Genomic DNA, 23848 nt, shown 5'->3' with positions numbered 1-23848 from the left:
ACTTTGCCAGAAGCTTCTAACCGGGTGCAGCCTTCCATTCTGTGTACAGACAAAAGGCTTTAAACAGCAGAGCCTGTGGATGAAACAGACTTGAAACTCCTGCCGTGTAATTAGTTTATCCGTGAGGATCAGCGACTCTGGGTTTTAGAAGAATTTATCTTAAGGCGTGTTCAGGGCATCTGCCCCCACAGCCAGGCCCCCGACATTCTTCTAAGGACACGCGTTAGGACGAAGGTGTGTGGTTGTCGGGTCAGAATGTTGGTTACAGAATCAAGTTATTCCTTGTGAGTCAGTCGAGAACATCAGAGCACCTTTTTGAACTTGAAGTGTGGCCAGTGGCGCTAGGGAACGGAGTTTTAATGGCTCCTTTGAGCTAAATTTAAATAGCTGCTGGTTTAGACGCAGGAGCCATCTGCTTACTGAGTGGAAGAGTGGGCGCTCTCCTCCCTGCTTGCAGTCAGGTTCTCGTCCCCTCCTCCCCACTTCTTTTTGGGGTACATGTCCACGGTCAAATTTGTGTCTAAGGTGCACTGGTGGGGTCCCTGCTATATAATGGAGAACAATTTAGTTAAATATAAATATATTAAGTGACGATCTGTAGGCTGTATGGCTCTTTCTGTTTCATATAAGGATTTTTGTGCCTCACAGTTTTGACTGGTTGGCATCTGAAATAACTGCATTTTTGTGAGAAAATAATTAGGAGAAACCTGCTGCGGTTAATCCGTTCGATCAGGAGAGGACTCACTGTGACCTGCGGCCTGGTTTTGGGCTCGGGTATAACAGTGGCCCTGCCATTTGGAATGGTTGGGGGAGATTCAGGCTAGTCATGAAGTTCAAGTGTCAGTGCCGTGAAGATGGTGCTAGCGGGCCCGGCTATCTCCCTGGCTCACTGGGTTTCTGAGGCTGCCCTGTCCTAGGAAGGCAGACTTGAGTGTTGTGACTGAGCCCATCTGGCCACAAAGCTGAAATGCTCACCGCCTGGCCCTTCGCTTCCAGAAGAAGGTCACCCACCTCTCGCGTTTTTTAAGGCCTTTATGCAGAAATGGGAAGTTTACTGGAACGCCGGCCCCTCTGCTTCGGGAGGAAGTGTGCCAGCAGAGGGGGAGGGAGGGGACTGGGGCACTTGTGGGGAGTTGGAATAATGCACCTGTAGGCAGAGGGGTTTCTGAATTCAGGCGTACAGTTCAGAGCACCAAGGAGCTGGAGGAAACCCGGTGACGCACGGCATTTCCTGGACACCGGCAGCTCCCAGTTCCGTCGCCTTTGCACGAATGCGTCGCTGTGTGCCTTGGGGGGGTGGTGTCCTGTGTTTGTGAAGCTGGGCTTGAGGATCAGTGGGCACAGGGAACGGGACAGCAGCAATGCCCAGGCTCTGGCCCTGGCGCACCCTGGAAAAGTGACCGAGGTGCTGACGTTCGGAAACCTCTGGCGTGGCAGCACGTGGCAGTGCTCAGGACACTGTCCTCTCGCCAGTCACCAGAGTCACCAGCGATTATCTTCAAGGCAGAAGCAGCCCGAGAGCATGGCCCCCGCGCGGGTCAGAGAGGTCACCCGCGAGACCTTTCCCAAACGTGGCCCAGTTGTTGGACCGCGTGGGCCTGGGCTTGCTCCTCTGCAGGAAACTTAGAGAGCTCGCCGCAGCCCTGACATGGCGCTGACAGGCCTGCAGGGGTCTGGCCTGGAAACCGAAGGCTTAGTTGCTCCTAGTCTCACGCTCGTGTGAAAGTGCCGGCCTGACTGGGCTGTCAGTGAGTATTTGGAGGAATAAGGCTGATCATGACTCGCTGGATTTTAATTTTTCCTTTAAAGGGCTCAAATTTATACAAATGTTAATTTTTATGAATAGCTCATGAACACATTTGTTCAAAAACAGCATGGATTGGGACCTCAGTTGAGGAGTGGACTGCACAGAGGTTTCTCTGAGAGGAGGGGGGATCGAGCCCACAGAGCACTGAATGGTGGGGACATGAGCGCCAGGGCCTGGTCCCTGGGTGGCTGCCACTCTGACATCTAGAATGAGCCTCGGGGCGCACAGGCTCTGTGTCCGCAGCGGACCCAGGTGCCCGAAGCTGTTCATGGAGCGGCTGCAGCTCCAGCCAGCATCCCGGCAAACGCCAGCACCCCGGCAAACGCCAGCACCCCGGCAAACGCCAGCACCCCGGCAAACGCCAGCACCCCGGCAAACACTGCATCCCGGCAAACGCGCCGTGGACGGCCTGGGCGGCTTCTCTGGAGCTCGGCCCTGCGTTGCTCCCGGTCGGTTTTGCTCAGGTTCCTCCACCAGGACGGCCCCTCCTCCCGGGGCTGCTTCTCCGCCGCGGCCGCTCCGCAGGCCCTGGGAGGACGCCCTGCCTCATCGGGCCTTCAGCGCCAGCACCGAGGGATCGCCCCAGGTCCTGAGCATGTTCTCGTCAGTGCATTCTAGAAGGTTCCGCCTCCTCGGTCTTCTCCCTTGTCCTCTGCAGAGAAAGCTGTTTACGTCTTGCCTCTGGACAGCCCATTCCTGTGCCTTCCACTTTTGCCTTCTCTAGAGCAGGGGTCCTCAAACTTTTTAAGCAGGGGGCCAGTTCACTGTCCCTCAGACCGTTGGAGGGCCGGACTGTAGTTTAAAAAAAACTATGAACAAATTCCTATGCACACTGCACATATCTTATTTTGAAGTAAAAAAACAAAACGGGAACAAATACAATATTTGTATTTGCATGTGGCCCGCGGGCCGTAGTTTGAGGACCCCTGCTCTAGAGCCCAGCACAGTGTCTGCATATGGCGTGCCCACTGCATCCATCTGTAATTTTTTAAAATACATTTTTATTGATTTCAGAGAGGAAGGGAGAGGGAGGGAGGGAAGAAGGGAGGAAGAGAGAGAGAAAGAGAGAGAGAGAGAGAGAGAGAAAGGGAGAGAGGGAGGGAGGAACATCAACGATGAGAGAAAATCATTGATTGGCTGCCTCCTAAATCCCTCCTACTGGAGATCGAGCCTCAACCCGGGCATGTGCCCTTGACCGAAATCAAACCCGGGACCCTTCAGTCCACAGGCAGACACTCTGTCCGCTGACCCAAACCAGCCAGGGCTCAGTCTGTAATTTTGATCGTGAATGAATTACAGAATTTTAGCTCTGAGGGACTTTGGTCAATTTACCACATTTGCTTGATATATTTATTGTTTTGGGATTTTTTTTTTTTTGAGCCACTGGCAACTTCTAAGAGAAACTAAAGGCATAGTTCGTGTTTTCGTGTATGGATTTTTCAGAGCAAAACCAGAATTGCTTATAAGTGAGGCGACAGCCAGGCCTGGTGCCATAGCTGTCCAGGTGGGCATATGGAAAGCAGCCGGCTTCGCTGGTTGGCTAAATTGGATGTGAACATAGTTCAATTTAAAGGAAGGTTCTTTAAATGGAATTTCTTTTAAATGGGTTTTCCTGGCAGGATGCAATATTAAGTTCATTAGTTCTCAAGTTAAAATATCTTCGCTAAAATATGGTTTTCTTTTGCACAGTACAAGCTTTTAATGTCAAAACTGCATTCAGAGGTTGACGAAAAAGCTGAAGGCACTGTTGCCAAGCTCCCAAATTGCAGGTTCAGAATCCCTTTTGAAAGACGAAGAGTGGGCGAAGAAGGTGGGAGGAAGCCGAGTTACCCAGAAGGCAGCTCTCCTCTGGGGGCCGGTGGCGGAGGCCCTCGTCTTGTTTCGTTACTGGAACACTTGCTGCGTTGCACAGAGACGGAGCAAATGGCTACAAGAGTTATCGCTCTCACAAAAGTCACGTTTCCTTTTCAGAGGAGACGTCGCAGGCCATTTCTCCCTCTGCTAGCTCACTGCTGGGAGAGTCCATTGTGTTTGGCCTTTTCTTGATTTCATAAATGTGAGTGTGACGAGGAAATGACCTGGTGACATTGCAGATAGTTGGTGGGGAAGGAGCACTTGGAAACGAGGGCCCCTCTTCTGAGCGGGGATAGGAGGCGCCTCCTGGGGGCTCTCAGTGCGGAGGGAGAGTGGGAGGCTGCGGGGTGGGCTCTGCGGCCCAGGCAGGGTTTGAAGATAGGGGAGCTTCTCCTAGAAACCTGTGTGCTTTCGTTCCGTCGCCTGCACGGGTGGCGCCGAGTGAACTAGTCCGGTACCTGTGTGCATTTCCCACGAGTTTGGATGAATTATATATAGCAAGTCTTTCTTTCTTTAATTAAATAGTTTGTTCCAAGATAATTGTAGGTTCACAGTGCACGAGCATTGTTCACAAGCAGGGATACGGAGAGGCCCACGCTCCCCCCGACCCCCGCTGCCCTCAGTGGAAGCATCTGGAGAAGCCCAGCACATCTCCACAACCAGGGCAGTGGCGTAGGTGCCATCAAGACGCAGAGCCTTCCCACGTGCGCCCCGCCGCCCTCCTCTCTCCCGCCTTCGCCCTGGCAGCCACCAGCATGTTCTCTGTTGCTATAATTTTATCACTTCAAGAATGTTACAAAAATGTTTACATCTGTGATCCATTTTGCCCTAGTCGGTTTGGCTCAGTGGATAGAGTGTTGGCCTAAGGACCAAAGGCTCCTGGGTTCGATTCCGGTCAAGGGCACATACCTTGATTGCAGGCCCCTCCCTGGCCCGGGCCCTTTTATCGATGTTTCTCTCTGTCTTTCCTTCTCTCTTACACACACACACACACACACACACACACACAGAAATCTGTGATCCATTTTGAGTTAATTTTTATAGTTTTGGGGGGTTTTGGCGGAGGCCCGTTTTTTGCCTCTGGGTGTGCCGTTTTGCCAGTGATTTGTTGAAAGGCTAGTCTTCCTCCGTTGGATTGCTGTGCACCTTTGTCAAAAGTCATTCGGGCCTGTTCGTGTGGGTTAGTTTATGGCTGTCCTCTCTGTCCACTGAGCTGCATGTCTGTCTCTCTACCAGTCTCAGACAGTGAGCCTGAGTACTGGGTGCAGCCATTCCTCCCAACTCACTCCTTTTCAAAAGTGTTCCGTTCTTTTGCCTTTTCATGTACATTTTAAGATAATTAAGTGGGGAGCCACAAATAAAAACCTAGCTGGGATTTGGATGGGATCCTGTGAAATTTCTGTGTCCACGTGGGGAGAATTGGCCTCTACCGTGTCAAGCCTTCCAGGCCCTGAAGAGCACACACAGAAAGTTCCCCCCTCTCAGTGGGAGCTGGAGAGGTGAAGACGCGGACGCTGTGATGTCCGTGACCACCCCATCACCGCTCTTTCTCCACATGTCTCCCCAGGCCTACGAAAGGAGGTTCCCCACGTGCCCGCTGATCCCGATGTTTGTGGACAGTGACACTGTGAATGAATTCCGGAGTGAGGACGGGGCCATTCACATCATAGAAAGACGCTGCAAACTGGACATAGACGCACCCCGGCTGCTGAAAAAGGTGACCGCAGGCCGAGGAGGCGCCCCGAACCTAAGCGAATCACGCACACCACCACTGCTGCTGCTGCGACTGGGCGGTACTAATGCATCCTTCTCTCTGTTCTCTTTTAAAGATTGCGGGAGTTGACTATGTTTATTTCGTCCAGAAAAACTCACTGAATTCCCGGGAGCGCACTTTGCACATTGAGGCCCATAATGAGACGTTTGCCAACCGGGTCATCATTAAGGAGCACTGCTGCTACACTGTGAGTACCCGCTGTCCCCTCCGCCGGGCTGTCCCCTCCGCCGGCTGTCCCCTCCGCCGGCTGTCCCCTCCGCCGGCTGTCCTCTCCGCCGGGCTGTCCCCTCCGCCGGGCTGTCCCCTCCGCCGGCTGTCCCCTCCGCCGGCTGTCCCCTCCGCCGGGCTGTCCCCTCCGCCGGGCTGTCCCCTCCGCCGGGCTGTCCCCTCCGCCAGCTGTCCCCTCCGCCGGGCTGTCCCCTCCGCCGGGCTGTCCCCTCCGCCGGGCTGTCCCCTCCCCCGGCTGTCCCCTCCGCCGGGCTGTCCCCTCCGCCGGCTGTCCCCTCCGCCGGCTGTCCCCTCCGCCGGGCTGTCCCCTCCGCCGGCTGTCCCCTCCGCCGGGCTGTCCCCTCCGCCGGGCTGTCCTCTCCGCCGGCTGTCCCCTCCGCCGGGCTGTCCTCTCCGCCGGGCTGTCCCCTCCGCCGGGCTGTCCTCTCCGCCGGCTGTCCCCTCCGCCGGCTGTCCTCTCCGCCGGGCTGTCCTCTCCGCCGGGCTGTCCCCTCCGCCGGCTGTCCTCTCCGCCGGGCTGTCCTCTCCGCCGGGCTGTCCCCTCCGCCGGCTGTCCTCTCCGCCGGGCTGTCCTCTCCGCCGGGCTGTCCTCTCCGCCGGGCTGTCCTCTCACAGGCTGCCCGCCTCCCGCGGCGGGGAGCAGGCGCGGTTACTCAGAGTGCAGGCGGCAAGTGCTGCTGGTCTGTGTGTGGATTTGCTTTACGTGCCTGCTTTGCTGGCCCACTCTGACCTCAGATGTCTGTTGAAGGTCACGACACTGGGACCTCCGAGAGTGGCGCCGAGCGCATTGATTGCCCTAAGCTTCACGCTGACCACCGTTTGCAGAACTTTTCCTCCCAGATCGCTAGAATAACCTCCTGGGTCTCCCGCGTCTCCCCACCCTCCTATAGAAGCAGCCCTGAGTCCCGAGCCACCCGCCGACCGTGTGTCAGATCACGTCACGCGGGCCCAGAACCCAGCAGGGACTCGGCTTTGCGCTCAGAGGTCGCACCTCTGCTGCCTGCCGGCCTCGTGCACAGCCCCGCTCCGTCTGCTGTCTGCTCCTAGGCGGGCCTCACAGGCCTCCTCCTCCAGCCTTTGCTGACCGCCCTCCCTGATGAAGCCAGCCCTGAATATTTTAGAAATAGTGCTTTGGTCTCCGTGATTTTGACCCTCTCCGTAATTTTTCCATCTGCTGCTTTCATGATAATCACATGATGAGTAAAATAGGTTTTTGCTTACACTGACTAGTTGATTGAGGGGCAGACATGATATTCTCAGTTGTCAGTTAGTTAATGCAGTTCTTTCTCAATCTGAAGGTTCACCCTGAAAATGAAGATTGGACCTGTTTCGAACAGTCTGCAAGCTTAGATATTAAATCTTTCTTTGGTTTTGAAAGTACAGTGGAGAAAATTGCAATGAAACAATATACCAGCAACATTAAAAAAGTGAGTCTGTCTTGGAGTTTTATGGAAAAGGGTGGGCAGGCATCCCTGGGATGATTGGTGCTGGCGGGCTTTCTGCGAGGCTGGGAATGGGGTAGTCAGGAGTCCCAGCCATTTCTCTCGGGGACTGCTCTGACCTTCCCCGGGCCTTGGATCCTTAGGAGTGGGAGGCGTAGGTTGGGGTGCACAGAATGCTGGTTGCCAATGAGGTGAGGAGGAGCATGTGGCCAGGGGCCATGCGTTCTTGGCTGGGACTTGTTGGGAAGGTGAGAGTTGGGGTGAGGCAGGAGCAGCTCACTTGCAGCAGCAGCCCTGGTGCCCGCCAGGATCTGCGGCCCGAAGTGCTGCAGCCGGAAGAGGCACCTCCCAGGCGTGCTCAGGGGTCCACCTTGGGTCGTTGGCTCATCTGCATGGAAGAACTTTCCTTCTCTTCTTTTTTTTTTTTAGATACAATTTTTAAAAAACATATTGTTACTGATTTCAGAGAGGAAGGGAGAGGGAGGAAGAGAGATATAGAAACATCAACGATGAGAGAGAATCATTGATCGGCTGCCTCCTGCATGCCCCCTACTGGGGATCGAGCCTGCAACCCGGGCAGGTGCCGTTGGCCGGAATCGAACCTGGGACCCTTCAGTCCAGAGGCTGATGCTCTATCCCCTGAGCCAAACCGGCTAGGGCTCCTTCTCGTTCTTTTGCTGCTGTTTCTTATTGTGGAAGTTTGGTTTTGAGCTCACCAATATGGGGTTCTGAATGCTTTTGAAGGCTTGTTTTATTTTGGAAAGAATTTGGATTGAGACACAAAGCACGTACTGAGTACAAGTGTGGTAAAGCAGTGCTTCTAATTAGTCATAAAGATTCTGTCTCTTTAGACATCACTTCGTAGACCTTTGGAGAAGAGGAAGTAAAATGTGAAAAACAAAATGCAGAGGCGTCTGACTTCCCCGTGTACTCTGCAGCAGTGCGGCTTTGTCAGTGTTACAAAGGCCTGTGAGGCCGAGCGATTTCCATGTCGAATGCGCGCTCACCTGACACCGGTTTTGTTTTAAAGGGGAAGGAAATCATTGAGTACTACCTTCACCAGTTGGAGGAGGAGGGCATCACCTTCGTGCCCCGCTGGACTCCGCCGCCCCTGGCGCCCTCTGCGGAGACGGCCGCGTCGTGCAGGAAGCGAGCCGCGTCGCTGGCCTCCGTGGCCCCAGAGGCTGCGCAGAAGGAAGGGCTGAGCAGCGAGGCCCTCAGCAGCCCCAGCGGGGCCTCTGAGCCCGCCGCGGGGACCCCCGACGGTGGGTCGCTTCCTCTCCGGTGACTCTGCCTCTAGTTCCCGTAGGACATTAGACGTCACGTAGGAGGAGACGCAGCTCTCGCGGGCCCCCTTCCTCCAGCTTCCGCAGCACTTCATCGAGGTGTCTGAGTGAAGACACGCAGTCTGTCTTCAGTGGGCGGAAGGGTCACGTCAAGTTATGACACCAGAAATGTCTTCCACTTACTGTAGCTGATCGCATCTTCAGTGAACGCAGGGTGGCACCTACGGCTTTAGCACAACTCTGCGTCGTCGCTTTGCGCTCACTGTGCCGGGCCCTGTCCTAAGCTCTCTGTGAACCCCTTTCACATGGGCCTGTGGGGCGGGAGTGCTCCGCGGGCCACCGAGGTGCGGAGGCACCTGCGTAGAGTCACACAGCTGTCCGTGGCTGTCTCCGAGGCTGGTCAGCTGGGCTGTGCGTGTGCACACACTCACACACATACACACCTTTCTCATTTCTCAGAGTGAAGCCCATTGTAAAATAAGAAAATATAAGAAAATTCTACCACTGGGGAGCCTGTGAAACTGCTGATATTTACCTTTCTCTGCGCCTTTCTCTGAGCTGAACGAGGCCGTTTGCTGCTTTCAGCAGGTGGCAGGCGTTTCCCCGATTGGGGCTACGTCCTGTTTTGCACCTTGTGAATTTTTCTTCGCTGTGCTTAATTTTCTACCTCATTTTTGCAGTTTATGCTACCTTAGCATTAAAGAGATTTCTTGTCTTCTTGAACACAGCTCTGTTTAAAACAGGTTTAGATCCATTTGTTGCATTTCATAGTTGTAGATCATGTAAGTTCTCTTTATATAACTTTTAATGAAAAGTCATTAAATACCTGTACTAGCCATTATTCTGCCATGAATATTGAGATTTTGCAAATCGAGGGGACGTGCTAGTAACTAGGGAACAGAATAGATCCATCTAGTCACCTGGGGCTGGGTCAGGGATTAGGTTTTAAAGGCTGCCCTCCAGGTGTCCTGGGGTGGCCTGGTTCCCTCTGGAGTCCCTGAGTCCCGAGACTGGACCACACGTGGCTTCACGGAGCAGGGCCCTGTGGTACCGGGGTTCCGGGGCGCCTGTTGTAACGGATGGCATGTGACTTCCGTTGCAGACAAGCTGGACGCAGACTACATTAAGAGGTACCTGGGCGACCTGACCCCGCTGCAGGAGAGCTGCCTGATCCGGCTGCGCCAGTGGCTCCAGGAGACCCACAAGGGCAAAGTGAGCATGGTCGCGCGTGCTGGGGGGAACCGTGGGCCTGGTCTCGCCCACCATTGCTCAGTCACTGTCCCGCCTACCACGGCTGGGGCTGCCCTTCCAGCCTAAAGTCACGCCTCGGGGTCCAGTGGCACCTGCCCCTGGCAGGCTGTGTGCCCTTTCCTGGGTGTCACAGAGCATGGTCTCGCTAGAAAACAGTGACCCGTCTACAAGGCTTGGAAGGAGTTCACAGGCTGTTCAGAGATGAGAAATGTCTGAGCTTTGGTTTTGAAGTTTTTGGTAGGTTTGGCCTCATAAGGAATCAGGTTTTATAGTAAGCCTCTGACTGATGGGTCTGGAGCGAGCAGAGGCGCGTTTGTGTGTCTAGTCGCCCTGGCATCACTTAGTAAAGGGAACCCAGGGACCCTTCAGTCCGTGGGCCGATGCTCTATCCACTGAGCCAAACCGGCTAGCGCCAGCCCACTCGTGATACGAAGTGAGCGTTTGAGAGTCTTGCCCTTGGTAGCTTGTGTTTTTCCGTAGCAACTTGCAGCATCGCTTGCTTACAGCACCTCTTCTCTCAACAGATCCCCAAAGATGAGCACATTCTCCGGTTCTTACGCGCCCGGGACTTCAACATCGACAAAGCCAGAGAGATCATGTGCCAGTCGCTGACCTGGCGCAAGCAGCACCAGGTGGACTACATCCTCGACACCTGGAACCCGCCCCAGGTCCTGCAGGACTACTACGCGGGAGGCTGGCACCACCACGACAAAGGTAGCGAGGGGCGTGCACGCAGGACGTGCCGGGAGGGAGACCTCCTCCCACAGAGCGAAGTGGGCCCTGAGGGCCTCCTCCCGCCCCGCCCGCCGCCTGGACACATTGATGCCCATGTCATCACAGCAGCATCGCGCTCCTAAGCCACCGGGAAAGGCCCAGAGTCTGAGGAAGGGCCAGGCCCTTTGCTTCCCCCTCAGGCCTCACGGTGCCCTGGCAGTCACTTCCGTTCCTCTCTGAATTGCGTGGAGTTTTGGGACGTGAAGCCAGAGGCGGAGGGCGGCTGTGAGGAGCACAGTGCTGGTGGGGGCGCGCCTGTGAGGGTGCACAGCCAGGTTCCACCCCCGGGCAGGGGAGGGTGGCAGCTCTGGCTGGGGGAGGAGCAAAAGCAAGCCGAGGACAGTGGCCACCTAAACGCGGCGTGAGTGGGAGCCCCTCATGGGCTGCTTTACCTGTCACGCCTGTGGGAGAGCTGCGTTGTCACGGGCAGCTCCCTGTTCCCCGCGGCGCCGCCCCAGGCCGCCCGGAACTCCCCGCCCCCCGGCCGGTGCCTCTCACCCGAGCAGCTCGGGCGGCTCCCTTCCCTGACTTCCCTTTCCTGCCGCTCAGGCTAAGTGTTGCTTACTCATGTCACTGGAGTTTATGTCTATTCCATTTGTGGCCCTCAAAGATGGGAAGGCTTGGTGGAAGACACTGACAGATGGATCCCATTGGTCCCGGGAGGGCTGATAAATCTTCCTTCAGCAAGACTAGGGAGCACAAGGCCCTCTTTGCTGAAGGAGATGCAGCAGATCTAGACCACATCTCCCAGGACGTGCCGTTCCGGTGGGGTACAGGGAACAGTGGCCCCGGGTCGGGTGACAGCGCTGACCCTCTTGGACAGCAGGAGGCGTCTTGGTGTCCTCTCAGCAGCAGCGCTGCCTTGTCCTCCGCTGCTGTCCTGCGGCCCCAAGCAGAGGGGCTCGGACCGCTGGGGACACTGGCCATCAAGGCCATTTCCGTCTGGGTAGCTGGCTCCTGTGACCCAGTGCGTGAGTCCTCCCAGGCTCCATGCATGAGGCCTCCCGCTGTGAAGAAGCAGAGCCGGTGTGTGCTGGTTGTTAGGGGTTTACGATTCCACGAAGTGCTCCGTTACCCCGGTTCTCAGGGCGGGAAGGGAGGGAGCCGGCTCTCCCAGACCCTGACGTTGCGTTGTCGGTAGCCTGTGAAGGAAGAAGCACAGGGCTGCTCACAGGAAAGCTGTCTGAGGGGGATGCCCTGCCGCTGAGTCAGTCCTGTTTGTGACGTGAGCCAAGCCGGTGCCCAGGGGCCGCCCCTCGTCCGTGCAGACCTGTCACCACCACCAGCTGAGCTGCTCTGTCGGCGGCTTTTGTTTCCCTTTTACCATCTTTTGGGAAGAGATTGGGGGGCTCCTGTACACACGGAAGCTGCTTCTCAGGGGGACAGGGCTTGAAGCTCGTCCCAAGTCCGAGGGCACGTTCCTCATCGGCCTCGCACACCCAGCGCCACGTGTAATCACCTGCCTTCCTCCTGCAGACGGGCGGCCCCTCTACGTGCTCAGGCTGGGACAGATGGACACCAAAGGCCTGGTGAGGGCCCTCGGGGAGGAGGCCCTGCTCAGATACGTAAGTGCTCGGCCGGCGCCCGGCCACAGCGGGATTGGGATGTTACAGTCCTGTGACAGCAAGCATGTGTCGCTTTTGTCATCAGGAAGGAAAAGCCGTTAGTATATGTGAAAATGTCAGAGGCGGGCACAGAAATTATAAAAACGTTTCTCACTGGGAAGCATTGACCAAAAGGTCACCATAAGCACTCGGATGGCCACTGGGCCTGAGTCCGCGTCCTCTCTGACCTTCACCCCGACTCTCCTTCCGAGATTCTGTCACTCCCGACGCTTCACAATGGTCTTCCCACTGGCTCCGCCTCGGTCCGGGCTCCTGCGTCTTTCACCTGAATAGACCTCGGCCTGCCGCTGCAGCCTCCACAGTGGGCAGTTATGAGGAGAGGAATACGATCCGTCAATCAAAAAAACAAAACTTTAAAGGCACATCCACATCCAGTGATCCTAAAACATCCACTGTTGGCATTTTATTGTGGACTCTTAGCCCGCCTGTGTGTGCTTATACGAGCGTGCAAGCACATCCACACGCGCGCGCACACACACACAAAAAGATAGACCGTAAAGACATGATGGGCCGCTTGTACGGGGGGTAGGTTTGTTATCCAAACAGCGTTCCCTCTGGCCGTGCTCCCTGTCAGCCTGACACCGTCCTTTCCCTGGGCTGGTAGGTGTGGTGTCGGCCCCCACTCGGCAGCCACTTACCCCCACAGCAGGCACGCCCTCCTGTGACCCCACTCGGGGTTCTGTCCCCCGCCACAGAGGACCGCGCTCACCTCTCCAGAGGGAGACTCTGTCGGGGATAAGCTGTGTGTGCGCAGAAAGCCTAGCAGTAGCGTCACCTCCTAGACTGACAGAGTTTCCGTGGTCTCTTATGCGTAGGTCCTCTCCATCAACGAGGAAGGGCTGAGACGCTGTGAAGAAAACACCAAAGTCTTCGGCCGGCCCATCAGGTAGACGCGCGGCTTTGTTTTCCTTCCAGCTGATGGAGCCTCTGACCTAAATGTTCCCGGTTGATTCTTAGAACCAAGTCTAAATAGTGTTCTGAAGGTTGACAGTGAGCATGTAGGTGGCCGTCAGAGGGGCGGTGCTGGATTGGGTATTTCTAACCCCTGGGCGTTGCCGTCCCTCATCTCAGGGGCGTGGCCAGGCTGGCTAGTCTACATGGTCCTTGAGAGCCCAGGGTTGCAGGTTAGGGTTAGTCTGGGTTTTTTAAAAAAAATTTTTTTGGAGGGGTGGGGGGCGAGCTTCAAAAATTAGTGCGTGCTCCTCAATCCTACTGCTAGTTCCGGTGAACTGTTACCTAAGTGCAGGATTGAGAGGCTGACCGGGTGCAGGCAGCGTTCCCGCCGCAGCCTCAGCTCCGAGAAGCACTGGCTCCGGGACACTCGGAGAGCTCACCGCAGCCGCCGCCGCCACCCCAGTGCAGACCAGCCCAGGGTCATCGCAGCTGGTGCCCTACTTGCTGGTCGCTGAGCACGTTAGGCCGAGGGTCAGGCATTGGCCGTGAGCCACTGGTGCTCGGGAGTGCAGGGCTGGTGCCCCACACTGACCCGTGTGCCTTTACAAGCAGGTGCAAGTCTAGTTCACAGCACTGTCATTCTGAAAACGGGCATTTTTTGGAAATGGATAGAAATGACTGTGTTATAGTATCAAGAATACAGAACAATAGCTGTGGGATCCCATGGCCGATGTGCGTCTGGAATAACGCGTCTGTGCCCGCAGCTCGTGGACCTGCCTGGTGGACCTGGAGGGGCTGAACATGCGCCACCTGTGGAGGCCCGGCGTCAAGGCCCTGCTGCGCATCATCGAGGTGGTGGAGGCCAACTACCCCGAGACGCTGGGCCGCCTGCTGATCCTGCGGGCCCCCCGCGTGTTTCCTGTGCTCTGGACGCTGGTGGGTGGGCGCTGTTCCGGCAGCTGCTACATCTGCGAGGCACACACCACGCAGTCATATTCACGCGTCTGTGACTCCCAAGTCCTGGCGAGTTAGAAAAACCAAGTGGTCGTGAAAGACATAACAGTTCTCAAATTGTTTAGGGGAAGAAAGGGTTCCTGAGTGTCCCAATGCCAGGCAGACGGACTTTACCAAGTGTATCAGACTCACACTCCCTTCCTCCACTCATGGTGTCACCTTGTCACTCAGCCTCTGAAAGCCAGACGGCCCAGCAGAGGTGACTGCGCTTTCTCTCTGACAGGTCAGCCCGTTCATCGACGACAACACCAGGAGGAAGTTCCTCATCTACGCCGGGAACGACTACCAGGGCCCCGGGGGCCTGCTGGACTACATCGACAAGGAGGTCATCCCCGACTTCCTGGGCGGGGAGTGCATGGTGCGTGCACGGCAAGTCCTGCCCATTCGGCTACTCACAGGGAGGGGGCGTGGTCTGCACAAGTGGTTTTCAGAGTCTTAGTCTGGATTGTTGGGTTTTGGTTCTGTTCTTTTTGGCTGGCATCTCTGATCCACCGTTTAGGTAATCTTTGGTAACGTGCACATTTCCTCCTTGTTACGCTAATGGGAGCTTGCTGTAGAGGCTAATCTAATTGCATCTTGCTTATTCCCTCCGCTTCGTGTGAGTCAGATGTTCGTTCATTTTGTTCATTAGATTCCCCTATGAGTGAAATCATGACGTGCTTGTCTTTCTGAACCAAGTTTCTTAGCTGTTTTGGAGGAGCTGTGTGTTTTCTTAAAACACTATTAACAAAATCAACGTTATTTTAAAAAAGATTTCCCCATTGATAATAAATCAGGATGACATTTTAAAGAGGACAAGTCAAGGGAATTCCCACTCTTTCCTGTAATTTCGGATTTTTAATGCATTGAGTTGCTCCTCCCCTTCTGTGCCCTGCGCTGTGAGGAGGGAATCGGGATGTGATTCCCTGAGGACCCTGCAGCCACTGGGGCTCCCTGCCTGCGTGAGGGGGGAGGGCGCCGCAGCTGCAGAGGCCCAGGGACCAGGAGAGGGCGTGGCTTCGGGGGTCAGGCTCTCATTAGAGAAAGGTTCTCATCCTTCCTCGTGGAGAAAGGTGTCTTCAAGGTGGGTACACCTGGCCTTGACGCATGTGTTTAGCTAATGAGTTGGGGTCTAGGAAAATCTTTCTGGATGGTGAGAGGAATTTAAGCAGCATTCACATTCCGCTCCGAGTTCCTCAGTCCTGCCGTAGGGAGTGGCAGGTGTACCACGGTGCCGTGCAGGGGCATGTCAGTTACAGGGCCCGGACTTCCCCGGGGCCCGTGACCTCGCCCTGAGGTCAGATTTGCAGAAGCCCACCAGCGACCCGTGTTCCGTGAGAGGACCGTCAGGCGGTCGCTCCAATGAGGAGCTCGTGGGAGCAGAAGACGACTCACGGCCGGTGGGGCCTCGTGTCACCTGACCACCGTGCTGCGTTCAGATGGGAGGTCCTCGAAGCTGGTGGAGGCCGCCAACTGGCCTTCGAGCTTCCTCTCTGCTCTCTGCGCTTCTGTCCAGGCTGGTGTGGAAGAGGCGGCACTCACCTCGTTCTGCTGCACAAGAGGGTTTAACCGTCTCTAACGAGTTACATCTCTAACGAGACATCATGGCTATGGCAGGTGTCCGTCATGCTTGTTCCTGTGGTCGCCTCCCGGCACTGATTACACAGGAAGCACGTGTGGTGTGAAGGCACGGTATCGAGGTGAATTAGGAAGCTTGCGAAATGCACAACTTCCATTCAGGACAGCCTCTTGCAGGCAAATCCCGAAGAAGCGCCCTCTCCCGGGAAGCTGTCCGCCATGAGTGTTTGGCTGAGGTTACGGCTAGTCGGCTAGTCATTTGACTTGCGGTAGACGCGGAGCTTTCGTCATTGATCACGGGTCTTGACCGTAATTACATGGATAAAAGCAGTGCCTGTAGCTGCTGAGAGGAAACCCCTTTTTGTGACGTCACGCTTTCCCTTTAGGTGCAGTGTAAACGCTTGTCACCTCACATACACCCGCCGTAGTGAGTCCAGAGCCTCAGACATTAGTGTGAATTCCGTGGTGAATCAGCTTCCACTCGTTCTCCTTTACTTCAAGCAGGAGGGTCCGTCAGGGGGGCGGGAGTCCGTGGCCAGGGGCTGCGGCTCTCGCACCGCCAGCTCCGCTCCCCCGCAGCTCCAGCTCCGAGGCGCTGCCAGGCATGGTCGGGTCAGACGCTGTTTGCTTTGCAGTGTGAAGTGCCGGAGGGCGGGCTGGTCCCCAAGTCCCTGTACCGGACCGCGGAGGAGCTGGAGAACGAAGACCTCAAGCTCTGGACCGAGACCATCTACCAATCCGCCAGCGTCTTCAAAGGAGCCCCGCACGAGGTGCGCCCCCCCCCCCGGGGGGTCCGGGTCCTCCCCAGGCGCAGGTGGGAGAGGGGAGAGGGGCGCGGGTGCTCTCGGGGCTTGGTCTCCAGACGGTGGCGGAGCAGGCGCCGCAGCATCGCGGGAGCCGCGCGGTGGGTCCCCTCCCGCCCGCTGGCCGCACGGAGGTGGACTCCCGGGGTTAGTCTGCCTAGGATTACAGGTTCATTTCCTGTGTTTCATTGGCGGAGTTTGGTTATTTATATTTTAAAAGGAATTTCCCCATTTTTGTTAGCCTAGTGGAGTGAGGAGAAATTTCCCCTCTTGCGCCGCGTTGTGGTGCAGAAGCAGCCTGTCTCTCACACGCACTGTCCTGCGACGCCGTGGGTGTGCGGCCCTCACAGCCAGTCTCCCTCCCTGAGCCCGGCGCGAGGCTGCTGGCTCGGCCGCTTCACTTCCGCTTTGGATCTGCAGCCACACACACACCAAGGACAGCGCTGTGCCTGAAATGAGGCTGATTAAGTGCCCACTGTGAAGGCTGGAGAGGGGCCCATCAGCTGAGAGCTTCGCCCTGGGAGCCCCTGGGGGAGGGGGGGGGCAAGTCCTTAGGGCCACCGCTGCTCTTAGACATGGCCCTCGTGCTTTATGGATCTGCTCTCTAAGGAACTTCCAAAGCGGTGTTTTGGCAGCGAGAAGGGGCAGTGGGGCAATTGAAGACAGCAAAGTGCTAAGACGCCACGCAGAGGGAGCTTGTGGGGGCGCTTGTGGGGGCGCGGGGGAGGGGCCGCGGGGGAGGGGCTCGGGCCTGGCTTCTGCTGGGGCTTCCAGTGAACACATACCTTCTGCAGCTGCAGCTGCTTCTGATTCTCACGTCCCTCCCACGGTAATCTGAAACTAGCTTTCTTTTTTTAAGTTTTTGTTTTAAATATATTTTTATTGATTTCAGAGAGTAAGAGAGAGGGAGAGAGAGAGATAGTAACATCAATGATGAGAGAGAATCATTGATTGGCTGCCTCCTGCACGCCCCTCACTGGGGATGTGTCCGCAGCCTGGGCATGTACCCTTGACCGGAATTGAACCTGGGACCCTTCAGTCCGCAGGCCGATGCTCCATCCACCAAGCCAAACCGGCTAGGGCTGGAAGTGTAACTTTGATCGTTCCCTGCTGGGAAGCTCTCTGTGGCGCCACATAAAATGCAGATTTTAGATCGGCCTCAACCCCCGGCTCGTCCCACCCCATGCCACGTGGCTCCCTCCTCCCGCCCAGCGGCTGCCGCTGTCCCACTGTGAGCAGAGGGGCCGCCTGGCAGAGCTGCCTCCTCCTCCATGTGCTCTGTGTTTAGCTCCCACCTGCCCTGGGCCTTCCCTGAGCTCCCAGCCAGAGCAGTCATGGAGCCCTGGGCCCCGCCTTGACTTACATCCACTTTGTACTGCTGAGAGGTTTCAGCCGGGACCCAGTATTTCCGAGCGCTGTCTAAAGATCGTGTACTGGGAAGTCCTGGCTGTAGGGTGGCTAACCAAGTGCCCAGCTCAGGGCCCCAGCCACGGAGCAGCACCAGGGGCGGAGGGGGAACCGATGGCTGATTGGATCTCCTCCCAGCACACAGCTGGCCGAGCGCCCGGGAGCCCCGCAGTGGGCACGGGCCTCGCTGCCTCGGGGTGACGCCTGTCCCCTCCTCCAGATCCTCGTTCAGATCGTGGATGCCTCTTCGGTGATCACGTGGGATTTTGACGTGTGCAAAGGGGACATTGTGTTCAACATCTACCACTCCAAGCGGTCACCACAGCCACCCAAGAAGGACTCCCTGGGGGCGCACAGCATCACGTCTCCCGGGGGGAACAACGTGCAGCTGATTGACAGGGCCTGGCAGCTGGGCCGGGACTACAGCATGGTGGAGTCGCCGCTGATCTGCAGAGAAGGGGAGAGTGTGCAGGTAAAACGTCGGCAACTCCCTCGGTGGTGTGTCCTGAGGATGAGGCTGTCGCCTCGCTCCCGCCCCGCATGGCTGATGCTGTCTGTCTGTGGGCACAGGTGTGTCCGGCCTAGTCCGATCAGAATGCCTTAGAGCAGAGGCCTCAGGCCTGGTTTTGCACAGAGTCCAGGCCTTACCTCTAAAGGGCGTGAGTGGCTTTGGAAGTGTATTCACAGAGGTGACCCGGGAGGAGGGAAGGCACTGTGTGCACAGCTGGGGTTCAGGGACTCCACCACCGCGCCCTGGCTGCGTTCCATGTGCTTCTGTCACCCTGAAGGAAGGGAGAGAAACGAGTGCTGTGGGGCTGTTAAGTGTCTTACTAGGCTTTCTAGTTTATTTAAAACTAGTGGCCCGGTGCACGGATTCATGCACATTGAAAGGAAATTAATTAGAAGAAATATTTTAATATTGCTGTTTGCCCTTTCTTTATAATAGAAGTGTCAGCGATGAAAGAAAATTAGTAAAATGTATCTATACACATAAAAGGCTACGTGACCAATAGTTGTGCCAATAGTTGGTCTTCAGATATATTCCTTCGACACTGCCGGCTTCTTTCGGCTTCAGAATGTCAACAAAAAAAACCAAATTCATGATCAACAATGACAGATCAAAACACACGCATGCTATTGGCGCCAGCAAGAGCTTTATATGTATCGTGCATGCGCAAGTCAACATTTATTTTTAAATTGCCGGTGCACATTGTATGTGCCACTTGACGGTTAGATGGTCGGATGGATGGATGGACGGATGGACGTTCAGTCACTTAGCCTTTTATATATGTAGGTGCCCCGTCATTTCCTCGGTGAGACTCCGCGACTGCTTTGCGTGCCTGCTCAGAAGGTGTTCTCGGTGCTTCGGGCTCTCAGAGCAGATGCGTGGTTTTGCTGCCATTTGTTTTAGGGATGAGCCTGTCAGGGTCCTGGTGTCTTAGAAGCAGAGTACAAGGAAGTAGCTGCTTCAGTTAAAAAATCATGGGCATTTTAAGCTACATCACAGTCCATTTCCAGAATGAACGGAGGAGGTCATTTTCACAGATTGACTTTTGGTTTGGGATGGTCTTCCTGTTAACACGGAACACATTAGATCAGGGGTCCTCAAACTATGGCCCGCGGGCCACATGCAAATACAAATATTGTATTTGTTCCCATTTTGTTTTTTTACTTCAAAATAAGATATGTGCAGTGTGATAGGAATTTGTTCATAGTTTTTTTTTAAACTATAGTCCAGCCCTCCAACGGTCTGAGGGACAGTGAACTGGCCCCCTGTTTAAAAAGTTTGAGGACCTCTGCATTAGATCATGGAAGCGTGTCCAAGAGCATTGCCTGGTCCACACAACCTTCTTTGACCCCCTCAGGGCCGAGCGAAGGGCCCTCTTGAACGCTTATGTCCCGGCCTTCCTCCCCCTGAGGCTGTGGCAGGTCCTGGGGGCAAACTCAGTGTCACCCTCGGGGCCTTCCCAGCCCCTGGCAAGGCCTGGCTGGCAGCAGCCCCGGTAATGACCCCGAGCAGCAGGTCCTTCCCATCCCGGTGGTCAGTGACCCCGCTGAATCCGGGTGGACGGGGCACTCCCAGGCTCTGGCAGACCCCCTGCGGGTGGGGCCTGGAAGGGAGCCCTCAGCAGCTGGCCCGCCTCGTTCCAGGGCTCCCACGTGACCCGGTGGCCGGGCTTCTACATCCTGCAGTGGAAGTTCCACAGCATGCCCGCGTGCGCCGCCACCAACCTGCCCCGCGTGGACGACGTGCTGGCCTCCCTGCAGGTCTCCTCCCACAAGTGTAAAGTGATGTACTACACCGAGGTGATCGGCTCCGAGGACTTCAGGTACGGCCCCTGGGCAGGGAGCCCAGGGCAGCGGCTCTCTGCAGGCGGAGGTGGCTTCCGGGCCGTTGACCATCGTCAGTTCACGAGGTTGTCTGTGTGCAGGGCAGCGGGGAACCTCATCCTGGGGACCCTGGCGGGAGGAGGGGGCTGCTGAGTGGGAGGCGTGGAGAGCAGGGGGGCACAGGGAGGGTAGCGGGCGGCTCGGGCCTCACGCCTCACCCTCGCTGTGCTGTTTGCAGAGGCTCCATGACCAGCCTGGAGTCCAGCCACAGTGGGTTCTCCCAGCTGAGCGCCGCCACCACCTCCTCCAGCCAGTCCCACTCCAGCTCCATGGCTTCCAGGTAGTGCCGCGCCGCCTCTGCTCGGACAGCCCAGCGCTCCACCAGCGGCCAGTGCTGAGCCTCTCGCCCCACCCTAGGTAGCAGGTAGCTCTCGAGATGGTAAACGTAGTCACTGATCCCGACTCTGGACAGGTAGCTTCACTCTAACTCACCAATAGCCATAGGTTTGTATGCAGCGCGCACAGGATCACCCGGGCACAAGGGCTATCGCGCAGGAGCGCAGTTTATATGCCAGGCAAGAGGTAGACTTTGCCTCCAGTGTCGATGCAAAAAGTGTCTGGACCACCTCCACACTGTCCACACTCCCTCCCACCCTCCTGCGCGGAGCGGCTGCGACTCGCCCCCCCACCGCAGCCCTCACCTCCCTGTTGTCACCGGCCTGTCACGGACTGAGCGGCAGCCTGCGGCCTCCTTAGAACAGACACGGCTTAAGCTGGAAGGACTGAGAGCCACATGGATCCACGGCTCTCCAGTGGGTGCTGGGTCCGGGCTCCTGTGACGCCAGGCACCCGCCATCATTAAACACGATTGTCTCTCTCCTTTCTCACCTTGCTGGCACTCAGAGCAGGGCTTCCTGTGCGGGCACTGGGCTGCGGGCACGCTCCCTCTCCTGGCGCCTTGCCCGTCCTGCCCGCACATGGGTCTGAGCTCATTCCCGACGTAGCTCGCCGGCCCCCACCCGAGCCTCAGAGCAGCAGCGCCCGGCTGCCCCTGGTCACCGGGGGACTCTGAGCAGTCGGTCACTTTGCCATTTTGAAACTGCCCGCTGTTCACTTTTGCCAACCGGCGCGCTCATGGTGTGGCGGCTCCCGGGTACGGGGGGCTGTGGGAGCCCTGGTCTCTGTGGAAGGCAGTGACTCTTGTGGGCATGGCGGTGGGGCGGGCGGGCCCGGCAAGGAGGACTTAGTCCGGTGTCAGGCTTCTCACGGAAGCAAAGCAGCTGTGAGCTTGGCTTGTCTTCCAAGTTTTCTTTTTATTCCCATTTACAACGATGGGTCTGTCTTGCATGGGCCCTCGTTTTCCGCTTTCTACGGGGAAGCAGCTATTTTGGAATCTGTCTGGACGACACGGTCGCCTCACAATGGAGACGAGCTGTGGCGGGCGCGGCCGGGGCGCTGCTGGAGCTGAGCGCCGCTGTGTGACGGCGCACGTCCTGGCTGCGTGGGTTTCAGTCTGCTCCGGAGGCGGGCGTCCGTGGGGATGGGGAGCTTCGTGGCACGTGTGCGGCCCCAGGGGGGCCGGGAAGATGGGGCAGTGCGCAGCCCTCCGGCCTGGTCAGTGAGGCGCTTGGCCCGCCCGCACACTGACGCGGTGCTGGGCTCCCGTGACCGTGGCCCCCCGGAACACGGCTGTGCATCCCTCCAGAAAGGGAAGCTCCTCACGGGCACCCCAAGGCTCCTCCTAGAAAGCACAGCAGGGTCAGTGCTGCTGCCAGTCGGCGCCTCCTGCTTCCAATCATAAGGACCTGAAGGTGGTCCCTTCTCTCTCTCCCTCCCTCCCTCTCTCTCTACCTCCCTCTCTCTCTTTCCCTCTCTCTCTCCCTCCCTCCCTCTCTCCCTACCCCCCTCCATCTCAGATGGCGACTTTGCTGACAGCTGCCAAGAAAACACTCCAGCCACCAGTGCACATCAGCCCAGGGATGTGTAGAGCTGTCTGACTCTCAGCCCCCCACCCCCCCAGTCTGAGGCTGTGTGCTTTTTAAGTTGGTCGGGAGGCGGCGCTGGTTCACCCAGGGAGTTGAATGTGTCTGTGGGGCCGGGGCACGGACAGCCCGCGCTCCTGTGCGCCCGGCGCTCCTTGTGCAGGGTCTCGCCCAGCTCCCTGATGCGCTCCCATCGCCCGTGCCCTGCGCTCCCAGCGCTGCCGTCCCCCTGCCTTCCCCAGCACTAACCACTTGGTTCCACTTTCCTCCCTGAATGCATTATTTGCATATCAACTTCTGTAAATGTTTTGTAAACCTATTACCTCACTCTTGGTAATACAATACTGATAGTCTTTACAAGATTTTTTATTGTTATCGATAATAAATGTGAGCTGTTTAAAGAAAAGTGTCTTTCTCTTACTGTGACGTCTCCTGGAAGAGCCTGTGCTTCTTAAGGGGCTGGAGGCGGAGGAGGCGACACCCGGAGCGAGGCTGCCTGTGCCAGGCTTCACCGGCTCGCAGTGCCCGCGGGCCGAAGGCTGCAGTTTTTCTTCAGCGCACGGCGTGGCCTGACACAGGTGTGGCCCGAGGCGATGTTTCTTTAGCAGAACAGTGGTTCCCCAGGCAGGTGGCTGCAGGCGGAGCCGATGGGCAGGGGGTCTGCAGGGTGGCGGGCTCACGTGGGCAGAGCAGCTCCTGCCTCCCCTGCTGCCAGGACCTCCAGGTGCGGGATGTGTTCTCGAGCAGCAAGCAGGCTGCACTGTCCGCGTGCATGTGTGTGGAGAGGCTTAGGGGTGGTCAGACACACCCCAAGTTCTGAGTTTGACTGTAACAAGCAGGGACAGGAATGCATTCATGCGTCGGATTCTGTAATCCCAGAGTGAGCAGCTCCGCGCAGTGTGCAGATCGGAGGGAAGTGGGTGCCAGTGAGCGGGACGCCGGTTCTGTCTGGGGCCTGTTCTGCCTCCCTGCGATGGCACCGGACAGCGGCAGGGCTTGTCTCCCTCCCGGCACGTCCCGAGCCCGAGTCAGCGTGTGTCCTGCCCCTGGAGGGCGGTTGCCCTGGACGCCGGGCTGGGTGTCCGCAGGCCCAGACGCAGGCGCCCCGCTGCGCTGACTCCCCGCTGCAGGCCTCAGCTCTGCCCTTGACTCGTGGCGTGACCTCGGGGAAGCAGTCGGCCCCTTTAAATCTCAAGAGGTTATTCTCTGGTGGCAGGAGCTGGCGTGCGTGGTGTGTCGGCACCGAGCCTGGAACACGCGTGGCAAGTATCCTATACACGTTAGCCGCCGGGATGAGGCAGGCAGTGACCGCGACTCAAGGCTGAGTCAGGCCCTTCCGATCGCACGCTCGGGGTTCAGCCCTTCCTGCGAGGCGGTCCGGCTGAGCATCCGCCAGGCCCGGAGCCGCTTCGCTTCCTCCTGCAGGCGCAGCCCGGCCGGCGTGGCCATCGCTGTCTGCTGTGCTTCCATCGCTCCACCTTCACGGCCGTGGCGGAGGACAGAACCCCACACCCGGTGCTCAGCCAGGCCGTGCATCCGAGTCCACTGGTCCTGCAGGTGGTCCTGGACGGGCCCTGGTTGGGCACGGGGCCCAGAGCCGGGTGCAGCCACACCGCCCCGGGAGCCAGCTCAGGTGGGCTCCCCAGGCCAGGGGCTCAGGCCACCGTGAGGGTGGTGGTGGTTGAGAGACCAGCTAAAGCACCAAGAACAGTAACAGTCCGCACTCCGGCTGAATCCGTTGCTGAACTCCATTGAGTCATTAAAAGATCAATGAGCCCAGCCCCGTGGTCCAGCACCCCTGCCTTGGGATTTCACAAGG

At 57.3% G+C, this 23848-nt stretch overlaps 1 protein-coding gene across 3 annotated transcripts in view; it reads left to right on the top strand.

The window, feature by feature from the left end:
- SEC14L1 (SEC14 like lipid binding 1) overlaps positions 1 to 22435 on the top strand; it is a 34703-nt gene extending 12268 nt beyond the window's left edge. Inside the window, exons 4-17 of one of the 3 annotated variants that reach the window (XM_036339280.1) lie at positions 5229 to 5378; positions 5524 to 5622; positions 6962 to 7090; positions 8136 to 8370; positions 9494 to 9603; positions 10167 to 10356; positions 11893 to 11981; positions 12857 to 12927; positions 13700 to 13871; positions 14173 to 14307; positions 16142 to 16276; positions 17937 to 18188; positions 19868 to 20046; positions 20286 to 22435. In XM_036339280.1, the coding sequence (XP_036195173.1) occupies positions 5229 to 5378; positions 5524 to 5622; positions 6962 to 7090; positions 8136 to 8370; positions 9494 to 9603; positions 10167 to 10356; positions 11893 to 11981; positions 12857 to 12927; positions 13700 to 13871; positions 14173 to 14307; positions 16142 to 16276; positions 17937 to 18188; positions 19868 to 20046; positions 20286 to 20391 (2052 nt within the window). In that variant the 3' untranslated portion in view covers positions 20392 to 22435. Of the gene's footprint in view, positions 1 to 5228; positions 5379 to 5490; positions 5623 to 6961; positions 7091 to 8135; positions 8371 to 9493; positions 9604 to 10166; positions 10357 to 11892; positions 11982 to 12856; positions 12928 to 13699; positions 13872 to 14172; positions 14308 to 16141; positions 16277 to 17936; positions 18189 to 19867; positions 20047 to 20285 lie in introns of all 3 variants that reach the window. The other 2 variants (XM_036339281.1, XM_036339279.1) reach the window with 2 other exon arrangements.
- Positions 22436 to 23848: the final 1413 nt, after the last annotated feature.

This window comes from Myotis myotis, unplaced genomic scaffold (assembly GCF_014108235.1).
Source record: "Myotis myotis isolate mMyoMyo1 unplaced genomic scaffold, mMyoMyo1.p scaffold_m19_p_17, whole genome shotgun sequence".
Classification (NCBI taxonomy): domain Eukaryota; kingdom Metazoa; phylum Chordata; class Mammalia; order Chiroptera; family Vespertilionidae; genus Myotis; species Myotis myotis.
The sequence above is the reverse complement of the archived record's forward strand: the minus strand, read 5'-3'. Positions and strand labels throughout refer to the sequence as shown.